Raw genomic sequence first — 18,842 nt, 5'->3', positions numbered from 1 at the left:
ATAACTATGATCTGTGTTACTCTGTACACTATCTTTGGAGTTTCATTCTCTAGAATTGTATGTAATTGCAACTTGTCATGTTAATTTGCAGAGTGGTTAGGAGAGTTTTTATTTCTCTGCAGAGAACTGTCTCATTCGTCATAGGAACCAAAAATCAAATCCTCACCAGAATGGGGAGGTTCTTTTGTGGTTGAGTGTTGTCAAAGGGGAAAGAGACCTGATGATACTCAGCTGGATTTTATCACTTGTCTTTGGAGCTTTGGGAACCCCATATCAGACCAGACATTAAAAATTAATCCATCTGGTGGGAATTCCTTTCTTGATATCAGCCTGCTGTGTCTAATCCATTATATGCTTGCATTGTATTAATATCATTGGTGCAACCCTGTAAAGGAAGATCATTTCATAAGAGTAATGAAGTACCTCTTCAAACCTAAACATGCTGGGACAGTGCTTATCAATGAACCTGCTTGCAATTGTTTCAGTTTTGAAACTTATAATATATAAATATATTAGGTAAGTTTATGCTTCATGTCGTCAACCAAAGGGATCTGCTGGAACAGACGTTTAATTTTGGTAGGATGTTCTGCTGCCATTCTTCATGTTTGTCTCTTTGCTTAGTTAATGCAAAGGTAGAAAGCAAACTCAAAAATAATCATGATTTGTGCCGGTGTTGCACCGAGATGTACAAAGTTAAAAATCGCACAAGACCAGGTTATAGTCCAACAGGTTTATTTGGAAACACTAGCTTTCCAAACGCTGCTCCTTCATCAAGTGGTTGTCACTTGATGAAGGAGCAGTGCTTCCAAATAAACCTGTTGGACTATAACCTGGTCTTGTGTGAGTTTTAACAAAAATAATCAAATTCCCTTAATTGCGACCACAGTCCCAACCTACCACCGTGCATCTGCTCCACAGCACACTGGACCAAGGGCACGTGTTAATGAAAATGCATACTTGGTAAAATACATGTATTTAGTATTATTTTATGGAAGACACTGCTTCTTTACAGATCTTAATGGTATTTGATGGATGATTATAACTTACTGTGCAATTAACAAGTAATACTCTATTGATTGATGTGATGGTTTCCGTGAAATTGGTTATTAGTTTAAAATAACTTGTCCAGTATTGAATTTAGAACATTACTCAAAATGGCGCTGTGTTCTTGACTTAACTACATTGAGCTATGGCTCACTGGTAATGTACGTACTTCTGAAACAACCAACTTGAAAGATGAGACAACATTATTGAGGTTGTCTCCTGTAGTACAACTGCTGTATAAATTAGTCCTTCAATCATGGTGCCCAATTAACATTCCCCCCCACCCCCCTCAACTCAGTCACCTCAATATTACTGTTTGGCCATTTTATTGATGGAACTTTACAGATTAATTGCTATGTAATGATCATGATTATAATAACACTTCTGAGAAACTTGGTAAGATGTGTGTAATGACAGATTGTTTGCCTATTTTCAAACCGGCTCTTTGTATAATTCAAATCTTAATTTACACCTGGTAAAAAGAAACTTAATGCAGGCGGTGTGTAGTTCCAAGGCTGAAAGCTGGGATACTGGTCTGTTCAAATGAAAGCTGCTACTTGTTATAGTTTGTAACTTTCCATTTGATTTTGTTTGATTTTATAGAATCAGGACAACAGCGGCTCAGCTAGTTCCCAGAATCCATTTGTCCTTGGAAATTCTGTCACGCCTCCACTGCCAACTTTTCCACGAGTCACTAACACGTATGGTTCCTACCAGGATGCCAACATTCCTTTTCCTCGAACCTCTGGGGCACGTTTCTGTGGAGCTGGTTAGTAAAAGTTTGAGGAAACCCGTCATTCCAAAGTCACTGTCAGTTCTGGTAGTGTTTCAGCATTGGGTTCATTTTGTTGTCTCTGGTATTGATTGCCTGGATTTGTGAAGAATAGGTCCTAACTGTCACTCAAGCAACAACTGAGTGTGATAGGTAACTGCATAAGAGGTATTCTCCTTGTAAGGTATAGGAGCATCGATACAATGGTGCATTTACGCCGAACATAGTCAGTATGCACCTATAAATAACTCTAATAATGCATTAATTTTGTTAAGCTTGAAATCTAATTTGTGATGATCTGACAAGTGGACTTTTTAGGACATTGATAGCCATTTTAGTTCATAGGTACTGAACAAGCAAATACATTTTTAAAAGATTTTCCTAGCAACATGGACAATTTCACGTTTTCCCACATTATACATTTGTCACATCTTTGTCCACTCACGTAACTGATCGATATTCTTTTATAGCCTCCTTATATCCTCCTTCCAACTTAATTTCCCATTTATCTTTGTGTCACCAGCAAATTTGGCGATCATTCTATGTAACCGAGCTCTGTTCTGTAAGCCATTTAGACCCAGCTCTGATCCCTGTGGCAAACCACTCAGTACATCTTGCCAATCTGAAAAAGGCCCATTTTATGCCTACTGTATGTTTCCTGTTTGCTAACCAATCTTCTATCCATGCCATTGTGCTATCTCTTACACCATTTTCTCACCTAACCATTTGATGTGGCCCTTTATCAAGCATCTTCTGGAAATCTAAGTTGAGTTAATGTTCTTCCAGCTCCCCTTTATTCATAGCACGTGTTACTTCCTCAAAGTACTCCAAATATGATTTTCCTTTCTCAAAACCATGTTGACTTTTAAGTTTTGCTGCCTTGAACTTCTCCAAGTGCCTGACGAGTATTTTTTTTAATAATAGTTTTGAATTAGAATACCTTTTCTGTACAACGCATAATAACTGCTCTACTAGGTTTTGATTTTTTAAAATTTTGATTTATTATAGTCCCATGTACCTAAGTACAGTGAAAAGCTTTGTTTTGCGAGCAGGACAGGCAGATAATAGCAAACAAGGACATGCAGATCATTGGGCGCATGGACAGAGCGAAGCACACAAGGCTCTGGCTGCACAGGAGTTATGTAAAGCAAGATCAGCATTATTTGAAGTTAGTGATTCATTCAGCAGTCTAACAGCAGCAGGGAAAAAGCTGTTCTTGAACCTGTTGGTGTGTACATTCAAGCTTCTGTATCTTCTATCTGATGGAAGAGGTTGGAAGAGCGTATTACCGGGGTTGGAGGGGGCTTTGATGTCGGCAGTCTTTCTGATGCAATGAGAAGTTTAAATGGAATTCATGGATGACAGGTTGGCTTTTGTGATGGTCTAGTTTCTTATAGTTCTAGGCAGAGCCATTGCTATATCAGGCTGTTATGCACCCAGATAGAATGCTTCCTATGGTGAATCTTTAAAAGTTGGTGAGGGTCCTTTTGTACATGCCAAATTACCTAGGCCACTTGAGGAAGAAGAGGCATTGTTATGTCTTCTTGACTAGCACATCGATGTGAGAGGTCCAGCACAGATTGTTGGTTATTGTCACTTGTCACTTGTAGGAACTTGATGCTCTCGACCTTTTCCACCTGAGCTCTGTTGATGTCGATAGGAACATGTCCTCCTCCTTTGTTCCTGAAGTCAATGATCAGTTCTTTTGTTTTGGCAACATTAAGAGAGAGGTTGTTACCATTGCACCATGACACCAAGCATTCTATCTCCTTCCTGTATTCTGACTCGTGGTTGGAGAGCTTTTGGACGAGAAGCAGGTTCACCTTAGCCTTGGGTATGGTTTTCTGTGGACAGTGTCTTTTAGGCAGTGATGTTAACAGTATATTAGCTTTTCCCTGATCAGAACTTACCTAAACCCTTTATAAGGTCCAAGGGTTTTGGTCATTTAATGGGTTCCCTGGATGAACCAATTTATGAAGGTCTTTTTTATGCTGCTGGCCTCTATCATTGTGTATTGCATTGAGCTAAATGATGCCTTTAGAATCAATTTTGGAATAACTAGTTTCAATAGTTTCCCTCTGTTCAGAATTAATTGGGGAGCCACCTTATCTGCTAGTCTTCAAATTTCTGGACTGCAATGGTCCACTCGATGAAAGGCTTTCGTGGTCTAGGAGAATAATGTTATCTCTGACCTGGTTACTGATGCCCACAACTTAGCAGCAAGTATCAATTTATATCATGTAATCAGCTGTGGCCATGTTTTTAGTCCACTCAGGTTCATTTTAAAATTTAAGCAAAGTAATATAGCTTGTAAAACAGTTTATGCCCAGTGAGTGTGATACCAATGTCCACATTTGAATTGGACTTGTATGATGCTCCATATCAAACGATGACTAAGTTGTGTTTACATTGCCTAGGTTACCTTGTATACTTCATGAGACCAATGACTCTTCACAGGACAGTGTCCCCAACGGAGCCCACACCCAGGTAAGGGAAGATGCCTGCACCACAGAATTTACACAGTGATTTTTGTTTTTTAAGGCATTTTGTGTCTCCTTGGCAGTTTTATGTGGGATCTGGAATTTGCCTGCCTGGTTTGAGGTGGAGACAGGACTGATCAAGGCATTTAAGACAGATTTGAATTTTTGTAAGGAAGAATGTGCAGCAATGCAGAGACCAGACAGTGGCTCTCAATAAATTGTTCCTTTGGAGAACCACACAGACACATGGCCTCTTGTGTGCTCTAACCATTCTGCAATTTGAGAGATTATTTTGCTATTGCCATGGAGTCAAGACGGGCACCGAGAATGGTTCTTATAGAGTCAGCTAACACCACTGCTTTAATTTTGTGTCTCCCAATAATGATTGTTTTATCAATAGTATTGCTTCTACTGGCAACGAAGGCTAGTGAGTTACATAATTTATAAATTTTGATACCATCTTTGATTGATCACAATCTTGTATTATCTATTTAGATCATTGTCGGCTCTCTCTGCCTATCACAGTGGCGGAATCACCCCGATGAAGATCCGTACAGAATCACAGACTAACTTGAGGCTTTACAGTGGGAGCCCAACTCGCAGTGAAAAGGAGCCAGTCTCCATTAGCTCCTTCTATTACAAGGAGCGAGTGAGTATAGTGCACTGGACTTGTGACCAGCCACACAATCCATTGCCTTCGACCTTTTTTTATTTTATTCGTTCGTAGGATATGGACGTCACTGGCTAGGCTGCTGTTTATCACCCATCCCTAATTGTCTAGAAGGCAGTTAAGGGTCAACTACTTTGTCCTGGGTCTGGAGTCACATCTACATTACCAGACCAGGTAAGGATGTCAGATTTCCTTCCCTAAAGGAATCCGATGAGATTTTACAACAATCCTCAGTAATTTACACGGTCGTCATTTGATTAGCTTTTATTCCAGGTTCTTATTTAGTTGAAACGTCACCATCTGTGATGGTGGAATTTAAACCTGTGTTCCCAAAGCAATAGCATGGAGGTCTGGCATGCCATGCTTAATGACATTACCACAATGTCACTGCATCTCCCTTATCTCAAACATCAGACTTCCACTTATATAGCAACTAGTTGAACTGCATTTTCACCGCAGTTTCACTCAATTCTCCAAGACGTGAAAACTTTGAGGCTAGTATGATGAGCCTTTCAATGCCATGTGATTGAATTCTCTGTTGCAGTGTTTTGTCAATTTGTTGAGTGGTTTTGTTTTTGTTTCCAGAGAATTGATGCACCAGTGCTCTGTTATCTGTTTCTGAAGCTGTGGCTAGCTGTAGAGGTGCATTTGTGGTTGATGAGCCAGATTGGAGAATAAAAGAAAAGTATGATGGGATTTTCAAAAGTGCAAACAATTGATTTTCTAAAAACATACATCACAGAAAAAATTTACTTAAAAAAGTCTGGTCTTAATTGATAGCGAAGCATTAATCAGTTGCCTGTGTGCATGAGTTTTGTTTCTTTTCGGCTGGTTAACCTATGAACAGCTACTTCGACCAGGGAGACATCAATGACACCAACAAGTATTGTCTTGCAGATGGGGGCTCTTTACTTATGTGGATTGTCTTTTAAGACTTGACTCCGAGGCACACCTGACGGCACTCTTCCTGTAATCGAATTATTTTAACTGTTAAAATCAGATGGGACCAACTTTAGATCCTCTCACCTGTCTTAGAGGATTTAAGATTTTTATTTTGCTTGACTCATTGCATTAATGCTTCCATTAGCTTAGCTGATGCATATGTCAGGTCCTGACCCAATGCTGTAACTTTTCTGTGACAACAGATTAAAAACCTGTTTGGGTGGATGGATACTGGTCATTGTGGTTGCTACCTTATTTCCTCTACAGTGTCATTATTGCAACCCATAGTCTTGCAGAGGCAGTATTGTGCTTTTCTCTTTGGTTGCTCATGGGAACTTTTTATTTTAATTTCAGTAAGCAGTTACTTAAAAGAAACATAAGTCTGTTTGAAGAATCCTCCATTATTGTCCCTTAAGGTTCTAGGTGCTCTGTTATCACCGAAAACTTGACTGATTTTGTCATTGCCCTTGGCTGAAATCCTGAGTGTGGGATTCCACAGTCATGTTGCTTTTGGAGTAGTTGATTGGATACTGGTGAACTGAGAATTTACCAATCTGACTTAGGTGCTGCACTGGAGTTGTCTGCAGAACAGATTGAACAAGTGCAGAATTTAACATAAGTGGTTTTTAATGAGTTTTCTCACTGAGTTGTGAACTACCCTCTTCATCTTTTTGTAAAAACCAGATTTAGCAATTTGATACTCAAGTTCTAATTGTCCAAAAAAGCTGTGATTGTTTAAGATGTTGCTGTAAGGTAAAAGAAAAGGGGGACAGTCTTGTCACATAATCAGGAAGTGACTGTCTTGTAGGGTTTGTAAAGAGCTTCAATGTGGTTGAGACAGCACTCGTTAAACTATGAGACCCAGTAATGTGAGAACATTGGGTAAGGAGTGGGTAAGACAGGTGCAATATATGGGTGTCACTGATGGAGTGCAATATGTGGGGCACGTAGACAAAGTAGGAGCTAGTGTTGGCACTTCGATCCTGTTCTGCCAGTCAACAAAGTTCATAGCTGCTCTGAATACAGATCCATAATTGAATAATGCAAGAGTAAGGAGGTTATGCTTCATTTTTCCAGGGCATTGGTGAGACCTAGTCTGGAATATTTGTACTGGTTGTCTACTTACAGAAGGATTTTAATGTTTTGGAAGAAGTTCAGAGAAGGTTTACTATAGTAATACCTGGAATCCGTGGGATATCTTATGAAGAAAGGCAAGACAGGCTATGTCTGCATTCTGTGGAGTTTAGAAGAGTGAGGGGTGACTTAATTGAAACACATATAAGATTCTGAGGTGACTTGGCTGGGTAGATGCGGGGAGGGTAATTCCTCTTGTGGAAGAATCTATAATTAGGGAATATAATAGTTTAAACATATGGGATCTCCAATTTGCAACCGAGATGAGGAAACATTTATTTTTGAGGGCTGTGAATCTTTCCAATTCTCTTTCCCCAGTGGATACAGAACCTTTAAATATTTTTAAGACAGAGTTAGGTAAATTCTTGATTACCAAGGAAATATGTAGGAATGTGGAGTTGCAGTTTAAATCAGATCAGCCGTGATCTTATTGAATTGTGGAGCAGGTTCAAAGGGCCTAGTGACTGCTCTTGTTCCTTGCGCGTACGTACATCACATTTTTGCCTACCCTCAATAACCAATCAGTCCCTTACTTATCAAGAATATGTCTACTTCTGCCTTTAAAAAAATTGAAGCTTCTATTTTCAACTCCTTTTAAACAGGAGATTTTCAAAGATTCGTGTCCCTCTGTGGGAGGAAAGAAGAAATTCCCTTTTTCTCCCTCTTTGGGCAATCCTTTATTTTTAAACGGTGAACCCTCCCTCTTTGCTGTTTTGTGTATTTCACACAACATTGAAGAAATCTTAACTATATTCGGGTGTCTCTTGAAATACATTAATGATTGTTACAATTGCATGTCACAGGAGAGGAGCTTCAAATTAAAATTGCAATAATTCACTGGCAAACGTTGTCTTGTTTGTCTCAGATTTTTATCTGTAGTCGCGTATAACTTGGGTCTTGACTGTATATCAAGTAAATGTTTAAATGTCGAGCTTTTTTTTCAGCTAGCTCCTCACTGTTCTTCTGTGAATTAAGTTTATCTTTTCTTTGCATGTTATTTTATTTTGAATCTGTCTTTCTGTGTGCTTTTTCTTTCTGTTCTGATTTGATTTATTTTTGTATTCTCGGTGTTTTTTTTTGGTGATGTTCATATTGCAGATGTCTCCTCTCTCCGCCCGGCGACGCTGGTCCATTCAAGCCGTTAATGAGTTCCCGGTACTGTGCACAATACCCTCCTGCATTGGTGCTCTTGTGTTTCTGGGATGGCCAGATGCCCTGTATCAGGGACAAAAGCTTCAGCAGTTAGGTCCATGAACAAATAATGGATATTTGTTGACTTTTTACTTTCTTCCAATCTTGTAAAGTCACTGACCCATGTGGACATGCAAGTTTTGAGTCTGAGCAGCTCTTGAAGAACTGTTAGTGAGCCCTATACTATGAACCCAAGCAGCAATTGTCAATGGAAACTTTCAAAGAAGGGATATTCATAACCTGACATCCACACTTGTGAGTCATTTGCTATTAGAATTGCTCATAGCCCTTGGGCAAGAAACCTGACTGAGATTTTATTTCTTGTTCCCCTAGCACAAGACCCGCTGAGGACAGTTGTCGTGGTTCAGCTTTTACCCAAGTTAGGAACATTTGGTTTTGTGCAGCAGTAATTTCTGGTTTATGTAAATCACTATTAGTTGTCCTGATCAGCCTAAGATAAGGTGCAGCTGGCCAACTCAAACTTCTTGGGCAGTTCAAAGCAGCTCCTGTTATGCATTAAAACTTATAATGCAATTTTAATTTCTGTAGATTGTTACAAATGGCTAAATAACTCTTCACAATGTGCATGCTACTGACTGGATGCTGGGCTTTTTATTATATGTGCGTCTTTCTATAAATGTGCTTTTACATTGACAAATTATAGAGCATTTCTGTGCAGTGTTAATCGGATGACCAGGTTATTACTGTTTGCTTCAGCATAGCAGTTGCTTTTGCCTTTAGAGACATATCTTTATTCTTTATGCTTCTGTGCAGAATTTCTTGTCAGATTTCAAATGTTTTCAAATGAACTTTAAATAGTGACTGAAATACCAATCATTTAGTTTACATGCAATCATTAGTGTACATGCTGAAGCTGGCACGACCAAAGTTTCACTCCATGAACTGTGAAAAATGGTTGCCTTTATGCTTCTCAGATCATTGTTGAAAATGGACACGTGTATGCATTTTGGATGATTTCTTAAGGTGTTCTACTAATATTGCTAAAATGTTGCTTTATGGAAAAATATAAAATCCTGCTACATGTCACTCGGAAGAATTTGATGCACTTTCTGTTCCAGGTCAGCCTGTTTGTTTGTGTATTTGATCGAGAATATTAACCAGACAAACTCTGATGACTCAGAGATTCCTGGAAAAGCTCTCAGATCTGGCAGCATCTGTGGTTGGGTGACCCATCCTCTGAACACATGCTTCCTCGGGTTACTCGACCTAAAACGTTAACACTCATTTCTCTCCACAGGTGCTGCCAGACATGCTAAACTTTTCCAGCAATCCCTGCTTTTGTTTCTGATTTACAGCATTCCCAGTTGTTTCGGTTTTAAACTGTGGTGACTGTCTGGATACCTGTCCTGAAGAAGCTGTCGAGATGCTGGTTTAGGTTCCTTGTGCACGTTGTCAGACTGATTTTAAAGTCAACCATAATAATTCATTTGCTGGCGTGCTGGCTTTTCCTGCAAGTACCACCATTGTGGTAGGATGGGGACCTCTGACAGATCAGTGTGAGCTTTTTGTGTTTCAAACCTGAAGAAGAGTGCTTGATTGTGTTTGGTAACTTTGTCAAATGCTTGCTAACACTTTGCAGGAATCTTGTTAATTTTCACACCTCTATAATTAATAACTTCTCTCTACTTCAGTAGTCTCTAGAATTCCCAAATTAGGTTGTAAAGTTATTGCTTGCTTTTTGCAAGTAATTTTCTTTGACCAGGTTATGTGAAATAAAGTTACCATTATTTGACTTCAGCCAACACCCAAGTAACCCTGAAAGTGAGTATAGGACCTATACCACACAAGTGAGAGAACTTCCCTATTGATGCTGTTTTCTCACAAGAAGAACATCACCAATAGTTTCTACTGTCAGCAAGTGGATGGTAAAACAATGGTGATTTCCTCACTAGCTGCATTCTGGAACATCAACAATACAAAACAAACTTGATCGTTGTAACTAGTGCAAAACAATTTGCACTTATGTACAGTTGTCCGTTGCCACAAATTATCTCAAAATGTCTAAGAAGCAGTTTTGGAGTGTCGTCATTTATGGGCAACGTGACAACCAGTTTGCTGTTAGTGGAGTTCGCTACGAATAGCGTAGCAATGACCATATAATCTGTCTTTGTGATGTTGATTTGAGGGGTAAATATTGGCAGTGGAAGTATCTCCCCTCCATCAAAATAGTCTTGACTCTTACATATATTGATGTTAGAGGTAAGGCAGACAGGGCCTGGGTTTAATGTCTCATTCAGAAGATGGCACTTCGAATAATCAACACTCTTCCAGTGTTTTACTGATGCATCAGTGTTGGCGTTTGTACTGAGGATTGGGACTTGACTGCAGAAGCTTGTTAAATGTTACCACTGAGCCAAAATGTCCAGAAATGGGAGCCATGAGTACAGTGACAGCATTTAAATTTCTATTGGAAGATTTAGAAGTCATAGGCAGGAGTGTACAAATTAGTCACAGGTGAAGCCTATTTATCGTCTCAAACCTGAAATGCCATTCAGTAAAACTTTGGCTGATTTGCTTGTGTTTTGAATTGTCAACTCTGAACTCCTTCAATAACACGAATAAGAAATGTTTGAAGGGAAATGAGCCAAAGGCAGGCTGGTGGAATTATGGTTGGCATGGATTCGTTGGACCTAAGGGTCTGTTTTTATGCTGTATCACTCTGACATTTGATTGACTTGCCTAACAAGAAAACATTAAAACAATTGAAGACACTAGGAGAACAAAATGGATATTATTTAAATTGTGGTTATGGAGATTTTGCTGTATGGTGACAAAGAGTGGGAATGGAATAATGAAGGATATTCAACATTTTCAAAAGATGAGCAAAAAATTGAAGGAAGTTGGCTAATTCTGATATTAAGGGTTGGGTTTAGTGTACTGGTGAGAGGGGACCACTGAATTCGGACACAGGATGTAGAATCTGTTTGGGTGGAGTTAGAGTTAGCAAGGAGAAGCAAACTTTTTAGCAGGAGTGGTTTGGAGGCCACTAAACAGTAGTGATAATGAAGGGCATGGTATAAATCAAGAAATTGGAGGTGCATGTATTCTGGAGAATGGAGTAACCATAGATGACTTAAATCCACATATAGACTGGGTAAATCTAGCGAGCATCAATCTTGTAGAGGAAGAATTCCTTGCATGTGTTCAAGATAGTTCTCTGCAGTGATTAGAAGGAATCCACTTGGTCACAAGCTATTTTGGACCTCACATTTTGCAATGAGAACAGGCCATTTAATAATCCTGTTTTTGAAAAAAAAGAAACCTTTACAGAATACTAACAGTAAAATGCTAGAATTTTCTATTAAATTTGCTGTAGTTTAAATCTGAAACCAAGGTCTTAAATCTAAACAAGGACAATTTAGGAAAATTTGAGGAAATTGGCTGTGGTGGATTAGAAAAATACTTTGAAAGATAGTTAGGCAATGGCTAGCATTTGAAGAATTAATTCTTTTTCAAAAAAAACTTGAACACAAATACCCAATAGCAAAGTATGACCACCATGGCTGACGAGGGAAGTTAAAAATAATAGTATTAGATGAGAGAAGGAGGCTAATAAAGTTGCCAAAAGAAAGTTGTAAACCTGAGAATTAGGAAAATTTTTAGAATTCAACAAAGGAGTATTGCAAAATCAATAACGAGAGAATGTAAAATAACAAGATGAATGCTTGTATTGGTACGTAAAAAGAAAAATGAGTAAATGGGGAACTTAGAACAAGAAATGACAGAAGTTAAGTAACTACTTGGTCTTTGTCTTCATAGAGGAATTCACAAGAAGTCTCCCTAAAATAATTTAAAATCAAAGCGTCTAATGATAGTGTGGAATTGAAATAAGTTAGTAGTTATGAAAAAGTAGTATTGGAGAAGTGAATGGGACTGAAAATTGATGAGACCAGATAACTTTCACTCTAGTGTGTTGAAGAAGATGTTTGCAGTGCCAGTGGATGCATCAGGCATTGTCTTTCAAAATTCTATTTATTTTGCAACACGGCCTGCTGTTTGAAGGTCACGAATGTTTTTGATTTGATTTATTATTGTCACATGTAACTAGGTACAGTGAAAAGTTTTGTTTTGTATGTAGCACAGGTAGTTTATACCATTCAAAGATCATAGGATGAGAGAACAGAGCAAGGATTACCAAGTTACAGCTGCAAAGAAGGTGCGTAAAAAGCAAGATCAACATTTAGGTTTGAGATTTGAGAAGTCAATTCGGAAGAATAATAACGACGAGAAAGAAGCTGTCTTGAGCCGGTTGGACGTGTATTTAAGCTTTTATATCTTGTGCCTGATGGAAGAGGTTGGAAGAATTGATAACTGGGAATAGAGGGGGTCTTTGATGTTAGCTGCCCTTCCGCTACAATGAGTAATGTAAATGGAGTCAATGAATGGAAGGTTGGCTTGTGTGATGTTATGGACTGTTTTCACAACTTTCTGTTCTTTCTTACAATTCTGGGCAGAGCAAGTTGCCGTGCCAAATCATGATGCATCCAAATAGAATGCTTTCTGTGGTACATCTGTAAAGGTTGGTAAGGGTCCTATTGGACAGAACAAATTTCCTTAGCCTCATGAGGAGGAAGTGGCGTTGTGCCTACTTAACCATTTGCAATAGCGTGAGTGGTCCAGGACAGAATGTTGGTGATTGTCACTCCGAGGAACATGGCGTACTTGACCATCTCTACCTCTGCCCCATTGACGTAGATAGGGCCGTTCCTCCCCTCATCACTTTCTGAAGTCACTGATCAGCACTTTAGTTTTGCTGACATTAAAGGAGACATTGTTATCTTTGCACCATGTCACCAAACATTATCTCTTGCCTTTATTCTCTGTCATCTCAAAGTTTGATATCCGGCTTATAATGGTGGTGTTGCCAATTAACTTGTAGGAGGAGTTTGGATGAAATTTGGCCACACATTAATGAGTGTACAGGGGGTACATTAACAGGCTGAGTACGCAGCATACTCTTTAAGTGGAGAGAGAAAACTGGAACCTACAACCTGTTAGAATAATGTCAGTAGTACAGAAACTGAGTATCTATTATAAGAGATCTGATTACTCAATAATAAGAAAATAATTGTTAAATTCATGCTGTCTCTGTCCAATTAATGACGGAGAAATCATTTTGACAAATCTGATCAACTTCTTTGTGATCTTACTGGCATGAGGAACCATTATTTGATGTGTATTTGGATTTTCAGATAGTCTTTTGATGAAGTCCCACATGGGATTGGGGGAGTGAAGATTGGTTAACAGGCAGAAAGCAAAGAGTAGGAATAAATGGATCATTCTCAGGTTCACAACTATGACCAATGGGGTATCACAAGGATCAGAGTTCAGGCTCCTCTTTTGCACAATCCCTTTATCAATCATTTGGATGTGAATCGTCCGTTGGAACATTTCCATGTTTGCGGCTGATACAATCCACGTTGTGCAAAAGAGGTCTTCATGGGGATTCAGAAAGTCTAATTGATTGGACATGAGCATGGCTGATGGAATATAATATGGATAAGTGAGTTAACCACTTTGGTCGGAGAGACAAAAATGCAGCATGTTTCTTAAATGATGTCAGCATGGAAAGTAGCTGTGTCCAATCTGACCGAGGTGCCCTGTTGATGACTGTCAAAAAAATTGAATGTGGATTCAGCAAACAGTTCAGAAGGAGAACAGTATGTTAGCCATTACTGAAAGAAGATTTGTACAACGGAGTGATGAAGTATTGTGCAGAATGCAGTACACTGTGGAGACCACACTTGGTGTCTTGTTGCATTCCTTGCCGAAGGGGACACATGCCTGCCAGAGTGTGTGGGATGGAGATTCACCAAACTGATTACTGAGAAGTTAGGATCTTCCTTTTAAAGATTGATTGATAAGACTGACTGTCCTCCCATAGAACTAGGGGCTATAGTCTCAGAATAAGAGGCAATCCATCAACGACAGAAGAGGAGCTGCTTCACAGTGTTGTGAATCTTGAGGGTTCCTTTTATCCATCATATATGTTATTTCAAAGAACTCCAATAAATTGGTAAACACAATTTCACTTTAACAAACTGTTCATGCTTCCTGATTATTTTGAGTTTTCGCAATAACGTGCTTTAATTATTTGATTCTAATACCTTACCCATGACAGATTTCCTGATTTCTGCCCCTCTCCCTTCTTGAACAGAGAAACTTTATTTGCTACTTCCCGATCTGTTGGGACCATTCCAGAATCAAGTGAATTTAAGAAAATTCACACCAATATGTTCAACTCATTGGCTGCCTATTCTAAGACCATATGATGAAGTCTTTCAAGACCTGGAGGCTGTCAATATGCAGGTCCATCACTTTGCTCAGGATCACTTCCTTACCGGTTATAACTTGACTGAGTTCCATTTTCTCCCTTCTGCTTCCTGATTTGTACCTATTAATGGGATGTTTATTATCCTCTATTTTGAAGACAGATGTAAAAGATTTGTTCATTTCATCCTTGTTATCTGCTATTAACTCTGAATTCTTTCACTTTCTTTTCCTTTTTAAATACTTATAGAAACTATAGCTATCCTTTTTTTTTACATTTGCAGCTGGCTTTCTCTAATACTCTTAATTCCTTTCTCCTAATTATTTTTAATCAACCTCTGCCAATTTTTATGTCCAATTATCTAACTTGCGACTAAACTTTGCTCAATTATGTGTGTTTTTCCTTAAGTTGAATGTGTGTCCTCTTAAAATTTTTTGATTGTAGGATCGTTCTTCTGAGTATTCTGAAATATCACTTTACATGTTTGTCATTATATTGCTGTTGCTCTGTCTCCAAGTCTAGTCTTCCAGTTCACTTCAAATTTTCATGCCCACAAAGTTGTTTTTTTTTAAATTGAAAAGTAAAGAGTCTCTCTTTTATTGTCTGTGTAAGCTGAATGTAAACTCAATCATTTTGTGGTTGCGACAACCTGCTTTTACTCTGAGATCATTAATTAATCCTATCACATTACCAAAACAGAGTCAAGCAGAATTTCTTCACACCAGCATTGCCCCCTCTCTGGTTTTCTACAGAATAAAAGCCATCAACTTTCCAGTACCCAAAGAGCAGTCATATTGGACTCAATTTCGACTCTCTTTCTCTCTGCCTAGAGATGTTACCAGACCTACTATGTTTTTCTTTCCAGTGCATTGTTTCTAAAGCCTGCTTCCTGGTTGGTTTCAGAACATGCTGCTCTGACAAATAAACCTGAAAACACTGTGATCTCCTGCTCCAGGCTTCCATTGTCAATCTGATTTTTCTAGTTCATATGTAGATCTAAATCACTCATATTTATTGCTGTTCGTTCATTACATGTTCCTTCTTGTCTACTTAGTCATAGATTGTAGTTACTATTGGAGGGCATGTAAACCACCCCTTCCTTTCCCTGATAATAATCTTCATTTCCATCCAATGTAATTCTACATTCTTATTTCTTGAAACAAGGTATTTTCTAGCTATTACGCTTGTCATCGTCTTGTCGTTTTCTGCCATTTTCTGACTTCATTTTCTGTATGACCATTTCACTTTAACTGCTTTAACTCTCTTCCTTAATCTGCTAGATTTACACAAACTTGATTCCCTCACGCCCATTGTTTAGTTCAAAACCTGCTGTGCTTCCATTGTTATATGGCTTGCTAGAGCACTCACAAACTGTATGCAGATACTCAGGAATAATTAACAGGTTGAAGGGATTTATTGTTTGAATAATGAGGTGTACCTACAGCAGTAATGCATTACATTTCAGTTATAAGTACATACCTTGGTTACTATGTGCATGTTGAGCTACCTTTATCATGAAAGCGAATGAATTTGAAAGGTTGCAGAGAAATGACCTGTAGTGTAATTGAGTGAGAAATTAAGAAAGAGTAGATAATGTTAAGCATTACAATTCAGAAAATAACTTGTTAATAATAGAATTTATTGAATTGTTGAACTCTCTCAAATGTGGCTGTGCTGTAAACAACATTGCAATATATCGTTCAATCAGTGAAAAGTCATAGAGATGGTCCAACCCGTCCATGCCTACCAGGTATCCCAACCCAATCTAGTCCCACCTGCCAGCACCCAGCCCCTATCCCTCCAAACCCTTCATATTCATATACCCATCCAAATGCCTGTTAAATGTTGCAATTGTATTAGCCCCCACCACTACTTCGGGCAACTCATTTCATACATGTACCACTCTCTGCATGAAAAAGTTGCCTCTTAGTTTATATCTTTCCCTCCTCACCCTAAACCTGTGCCCTTCAGTTCTGGATTCCCCCATGTCTGTTTATCTTATTCATGCCCCTTATGATTTTGTAAACCTCATCAAGGTCACTCCTCAGCCTCCGACGCTCCAGGGAAAACAGCACCAGCCTGTTCAGCCTCTCCCTATAGTTGAAATTCTCCAACCCTGGCAACATTCTTGTAAATCTTTTCTGAACCCTTTCAAGTTTCACACCATCCTTCCAATAGGAAGGAGACCAGAATTGCACACAATATTCCAACAGTGGCTGAACCAATGTCCTGTACAGCCGCAACATGACCTCCCAACTCCTGTACTCCATACTCATGACCGATAAAGGAAAGCACGCCAAATGCCTTCTTCACCATCCTATCTACCTGCGACTCTACTTTCAAGGAGCTATGAACCTGATCTCCAAGGTCTCTTTGTTCAGCAACACTCCCTAGGACCTTACCATTAAGTGTATAAGTCCCGCTAAGATTTGCTTTCCCAAAATGCAGCACCTTGCATTTATCTGAATTAAACTCCCATATGCCGTTTCTCATTGGCCCATCTGATCAAGATCCTGTTGTAATCTGAGGTAACCTTCTTCGCTGTCTACTAAACCTCCAATTTTGGTGTCATCTGCAAACTTACTAACTATACCTTTTATGCTCACATCCAAATAATTTACATAAATGATGAAAAGTAGAGGACCCAGCACCGATCCTTGTGGCACTCCACTGGTCACAGGCCTCCAGTCTGAAAAACAACCCTCCACCTCCACCCTCTGTCTTCTACCTTTGAATCTGTTCTGTATCCAAATGGCTAGTTCTCCCTTTATTCTGTGAGATCTAACCTTGCTCACCAGTCTCCCATGGGGAACCTTGTCAAACGCCTTACTGAAGTCCATAAAGATCACATCTACCGCTCTGCCCAAATCAATCCTCTTTGTTACTTCTTCAAAAAACTCAATCAAATTTGTGAGACATGATTTCCCATACACAAAGCCATGTTGACTATCCCTTATCAGTCCTTGCCTTTCCAAATACATGTACATCCTGTCCCTCAGGATTCCCTCCAACAACTTGCCCATCACCTACATCAGGCTCACTGGTCTGTCGTCCCCTGGCTTGTCCTTACCACCTTTCTTAAACAGTGGCACCACATTAGCCAACTTTCAGTCTTCTGGCACCTCACCTATGACTATTGATGATACAAATATCTCAGCAAGAGGCCCAGTAATCTCTTCCCTAGCTTCCCAAAGAGGATCAGGTCCTGGGGATTTATCCACTTTTATGCGTTTCAAGGCATCCAGCACTTCCTCCTCTGTAATGTGGACATTTTTCAAGATGTCACCATCTATTTCCCTACAGTCTATATCTTCCATATCCCTTTCCACAGTAAACACTGATGCCAAATACTCATTTAGTATCTCCCCCATTTTCTGTGGCTCCACACAAAGGCTGCCTTGCTTATCTTTGAGGGGCTATACTCTCTCCCTAGTTATCCTTTTGTCCTTAATGTATTTGTAAAAACCCTTTGGGTTCTCCTTAACTCTATTTGCCAAAGCTATCTCACGTCCCCTTTTTGCCCTGCTGATTTCCCTCTTAAGTATACTCCTACTGCCTTCTGCAGTCTTCCAAGGATTCACTCGATCTATCTTGTCTAGACCTGACATAGGCTTCCTTCTTTTACTTAACGAAACCCTCAATTTCTTTAGTCATCCAGCATCCCCCTATGCCTACCAGCCTTCCCTTTCACCTTAACTGGAATATACTTTTTCTGGACTCTCTTCTCATTTCTGAAGGCGTCCCATTTTCCAGCCGTCCCTTTATCTGTGAAAATAGATACTTGGAAGAATGTTTTGATTGAAAGATTGCCAAATAATTTGGGCTGATCTTTTGGAAACAAAATATACAAAATGATTGGTGTTGTTGAAAATCAAGATCTGAATTAAGAGTTAAGATGTGAGACAAATGTATGTCTTTGGGTCTGAATGGAACTTTGCTTCAGCTTCTCTTGATGTTGATGGATAAGCTGTGTGTTTAAGTCCACTCCATTGACCCATGCAGGTAATCTATTCTGATGTCTTGATTTAGTTCTGAGAAGTTGCTGACGTGCAGATGAAATGTCGAACTAAGGTCTTGTCAGCTCTTCAGATGAACATAAGGGAATTTATGACACTACTTTGATGAAGAACAGACAAGTTCTTCGCAATGTACTTCCCAGTTTATATCCCTCAACCAATGTCGCTTCAAGCAAATAGCAAATTTTGTACACCGTATTCCAACCATGACGTTGTGATGAGCAGACGGTGCTTCCTGCATTATTTTCCTGAAATCCAACTTGCGTATATGCAAACACCTCATCCTCTTCATAGAAACTAT

General features: G+C 39.2%; 1 protein-coding gene across 7 annotated transcripts in view; it reads left to right on the top strand.

Annotated features, from left to right (window-relative positions):
• Positions 1–18,842, top strand: part of wdr59 (WD repeat domain 59) — a 96,315-nt gene that overhangs the window by 39,850 nt on the left and 37,623 nt on the right. For 5 of the 7 annotated variants that reach the window (XR_011952323.1, XM_072547744.1, XM_072547742.1 and 2 more), the window contains exons 16-19: positions 1,648–1,813; positions 4,234–4,303; positions 4,792–4,945; positions 8,141–8,197. Coding sequence is in view for 5 of the 7 variants with exons in the window: in XM_072547744.1 (XP_072403845.1) it covers positions 1,648–1,813; positions 4,234–4,303; positions 4,792–4,945; positions 8,141–8,197 (447 nt within the window). In the remaining 2 variants the exon portion in view is untranslated. The remainder of the gene's footprint in view (positions 1–1,647; positions 1,814–4,233; positions 4,304–4,791; positions 4,946–8,140; positions 8,198–18,842) is intronic. The other 2 variants (XR_011952324.1, XM_072547743.1) reach the window with 1 other exon arrangement.

This window comes from Chiloscyllium punctatum, chromosome 26 (genome assembly GCF_047496795.1).
Source record: "Chiloscyllium punctatum isolate Juve2018m chromosome 26, sChiPun1.3, whole genome shotgun sequence".
Taxonomy (NCBI): Eukaryota; Metazoa; Chordata; class Chondrichthyes; order Orectolobiformes; family Hemiscylliidae; genus Chiloscyllium; species Chiloscyllium punctatum.
Note: the sequence above shows the minus strand (reverse complement) of the source record. Positions and strands in the feature narration are given on the sequence as shown.